Below are 3,910 nucleotides of genomic sequence, written 5' to 3'. Positions count from 1 at the left end.
GTATAGGTAAAAGATTAAACAATCTAGAGAAAGAAACTTAACGTTTTTTCAACAGAATGAAAATGTAACACGGGGGTGGTCCTATAACGATAATAACTACCAACATTAGCATATTTTAGGAAATCCATGGTACGTAATCGGTAATCTAAAACTTGTAATAACTGAAAATTAGAAAATAAAGGGAGAAAATGGGAAATTAGGGAATCCTACGATGGTATTGATAATTATAATTCTGACTTCGGGGTGGTGAAAAATCTTCCAATTTTAGCCACATATTTTTTAAGTAGCCACCAAGAATGATTTCCAATTAAGCAAGCCGCCTTTGTGGCCACGCCCACTTTCTTTGCAGCTGCTTGGTATAGGCAGCTTCCCTGTCCCAATTTCACCTCCAACATTCCCCTCGTTTCCTTCCTTATTCTCAGTTTCCCCATAAAATTCATCTTCTTCGACTTCTTCACCGTCGTCTTGTTCCTCGTTGTGGAGAACCGGGGTAGAGTCCTTGAAAAGGGAAAGCCTAAGCCGGCCGCCGCTACGTTCTGCATGGAAGTAACTATGACAGGGAGGGAAACTAACGGCTTCAAGAACTAAGCGACCGTTTTCTCGATGAGACTTGACCCGAACACCATTCGAACCGCTAATGGACGTCAAAGGAGGCGGAAAGCTGTTGCTTCTATGACTCATTTTTCTCGTGGACGGACTTTCCCTTGGCTTGGACGGAATAAAATCGCAAGTCACCATTCGAGTTTCCAACGAAAGCAACGAAACATCATCGCTGCAATCGCTAACTTCACTTCCGGTTTCGCTACCTAATTGCTCTGTGCACATTTCAAGGCTTTTTTCACTTAGCCTAGAACGCTTAACGAGAGGGTGAACGTAGACTTTGTGGTTCTCAGTGGGAACTTTGGCGTCGGAGAGGGACCGTAGGAAACTCCAGCCACCCATGCTGGTATTTCGATCGGCTATCGGTATGCAATCACTGCCGTTGTCCTTACTGTTTGTGATGGTAGTGGTGTTTGTTTCTTCATTGTACGGCTCAGTGATGTTCATTATGGGTGGAACCAGTTTGAGCCTCAAGAAACGTGATTCGACCACCTCCAGGCATGATTGCAACCCTTGACAGACGCTCGAGGACATTTTCTTATCCAAAATAAAAAGTTGCAAGCAGAAAAAAGAGATGAAAAGAGAGCAGAAACAGGGGAGTTAAAAGATTTGTTTTCCTCCTCACCTCCTTTTGGAATTTTCTGAAATCAGAGAGAGGTGAAGATGAAAGGGAAATGAAAGGGGGTGGGGGATGATTTATAGTAGGAGAGGTTGGGTAAAGCAGAAAGTTATAGCCTCCTAAACCCGCTAAAACTTTTACAATCTTCTGAGTCTGCCACACATTTCAAAGGAAATAAAGTGGTTTAGATATTGTAGTAAACTTTACTTGAAACATGGCAAAGACATTGATCAGTTTGTCTCAGCTTTTGCTCTCAATTCTATCAGTGGCGCTTACTTCACTAAGAAAAGTTTTATATTCTTTCTTTATTATATGACAATGGAATTATTGTATAGTAAATATTAAAAATATGGCAATTTAATTTTTTATATGTTTTTTTTTTTTTGTTGTCTTCCTGATTTCTAAAGTTTCGCCTTGATTAATCCGATTCGACACAGATCGTACCTCTAACCCTGATATGTGAGTTTTCCAGTGAGAATTTTCTACATACACAAGAACTCAAACTTGATACATATTAAACTACTTATTACTTGAGTCAAACCCATTGATATTTTTTATGTGTTTTTGTAAGGCGTTTACTTCGCCAATTAGTTTTTTTATACAATTAATCATTACATTAACAATACCTATGTATAATTTAATTTATTAAAAATATTTTTTAATAGTTTAAAGTAATTATAAGATAATATATGTTTTAAAAAATTTAACCAATTTCGTGCACAGTACATAGTTTATTAAAACTATTTTTAAAAAGTTATCTAATTTATTCTTGGATATATAAATTATTATATAATAATTATATTAATGCGCAAAGTTATCCGTGTGCAAAACCTGTTAATTATTAAATACAACAATTGCACGTATTATCGGTAATTTTATCTAAATATCACATAAAAATAATTTTTAAATTAATAATCATTATAAATCAATTTCCGAACTGACATTTAAAAAAAATAAACTACATCATACTTCCTTTCCAAAAAATGTTTCCCCTACCTAAAATCCCGAATTTATTCAATCCGAGACTCAAATCGAACCAACCAAAAACCCTTCCCCTGCATTTCCATAGAGACTCTCTGTCTCCCTCAAACTCCTTTATCCATATCCCCCTCAAACTCTATACCTATAATTCCACTTATGTTTCCAATTCTCCCATTATTCCCTAAATATGATTATAAAAACCCAAAATAAGAGATTCATTCATGTCGTAACCGTCTTTCGGTTGGATCACGCAATTGGGCTTCGACTTGAAAAATGTGATTGGAGTCGTCACCAATTATTTATTTAAAAAAAATAGGTTAATCGGATACCTTATATCTTACCTGATCTGCGTCTTACCAAAGATATGTCGGATTCGGGAGTCGGTTACGGTCAAGGAAGGATTAACACCCTTGAACCACCCTTTCGGTACTACGTAATTTCCAGTTGTTTTTAATTAAGAAAATCGAAAGTTAAAATTTAAAGGTAACATATGATCCAAAATTACTTACCTCCGATCAATTTGAAAGAGTACCCTTAAAAAGTCGAGAAACGCGTTAAAGGAAATAAGAGTAAATGAAATAAAGAAAATAAAGGGAAAAAATAAAAAAATGATGAAAAACTAAAAGATGAATAAAATATATAATTATTAAGTGCAAAATAATAATAATGATAATAAGTAGTAAAATAAAAAAAACGCAATCACACCAAAAGAAAGTAAAAAAAGAAAGTCAAGGTTTGGTGAAGTATAACTGTCGGGAAGGAAAAAGACGATAAGGGGTAGGACCGTAGTTAATAATGAGTGTGATGTATCCCTATAATATAGTAAGAATGAATAAACAAAAAAAACATTATGATATATATATATATAATATTATAATAACAAAAAATAATTTAATAAAGTAAAATAATAATAATGTAATATAATATAAATACATGAAAATAAAAAAATAAAGAATTATAAAATATAAAAATATAATTAAATGTATATATATGCATATGTTTAAAAAAAGTAAAAATAAAAATAAAATACAATAAAAAATATACATATAATGATAATAATAGTAGCAAAAGAGAAAAATATATTTATATACGTTAATAGTACAATAATAATAAATATAATAATTATAAATATATATATATATAATAACTTTAAAAAACATTAAAATAATATTAGAATAAAAATAATTAATATATATATATAATTAATAATACGATTTATCAAAAAGAAATAAATAAAAATATGAAAATAATACATAAGGGATCGTTCATCGGCGGCAAAACTTTCCTTCGTTTTAAATATCCTAGTATTTTTTCCAAAATGGCCTCGGGGTTGTGTAGATCTAAAAGAAAAAGTTTTGAACGACAACCCCTTTTCCTCGGCCAAAACTGTTTTTTTAGCACAAAGACGAATAACAACACATGCAAGTGAAGAAAAGAATGCGAAAGGTAAAAGCTTTCACCTTTTATTGCTCCTGAATTGTTTACAATAGCTTCAAAACAATCTATTTGCTCGTATTTTTTTCTGGTAATTTCGTATGCCAATCGTGTGTTACAATAGTGAGCTACAATGGCTATTTATAGTGCTTGTGGATCCTATCTTTAGGAGTTTAAAACATAGCAAAATTATATCCTATTTTAGGAGTTGAATCCTAGCTGAATTCTATCCTATTTTTGAGAGTTTGAATCCTAGTAGGACGAAAAAGGTGTGTT

General features: G+C 32.4%; 1 protein-coding gene across 1 annotated transcript; it reads right to left on the bottom strand.

The window, feature by feature from the left end:
* Nucleotides 1-275: 275 nt before the first annotated feature.
* Nucleotides 276-1,245, bottom strand: LOC120143646 (protein FANTASTIC FOUR 2-like). The gene has a single exon (XM_039157913.1). The coding sequence runs from the start codon at nt 1,132-1,134 to the stop codon at nt 280-282; it is 855 nt and encodes a 284-aa protein (XP_039013844.1). The 5' UTR covers nt 1,135-1,245; the 3' UTR covers nt 276-279.
* Between the last annotated feature and the right edge of the window lie 2,665 nt (nt 1,246-3,910).

Source organism: Hibiscus syriacus, unplaced genomic scaffold (genome assembly GCF_006381635.1).
Source record: "Hibiscus syriacus cultivar Baekdansim isolate YM2019G1 unplaced genomic scaffold, ASM638163v2 tig00110860_pilon, whole genome shotgun sequence".
In the NCBI taxonomy this organism is placed as follows: Eukaryota; Viridiplantae; Streptophyta; class Magnoliopsida; order Malvales; family Malvaceae; genus Hibiscus; species Hibiscus syriacus.
Note: the sequence above shows the minus strand (reverse complement) of the source record. Positions and strands in the feature narration are given on the sequence as shown.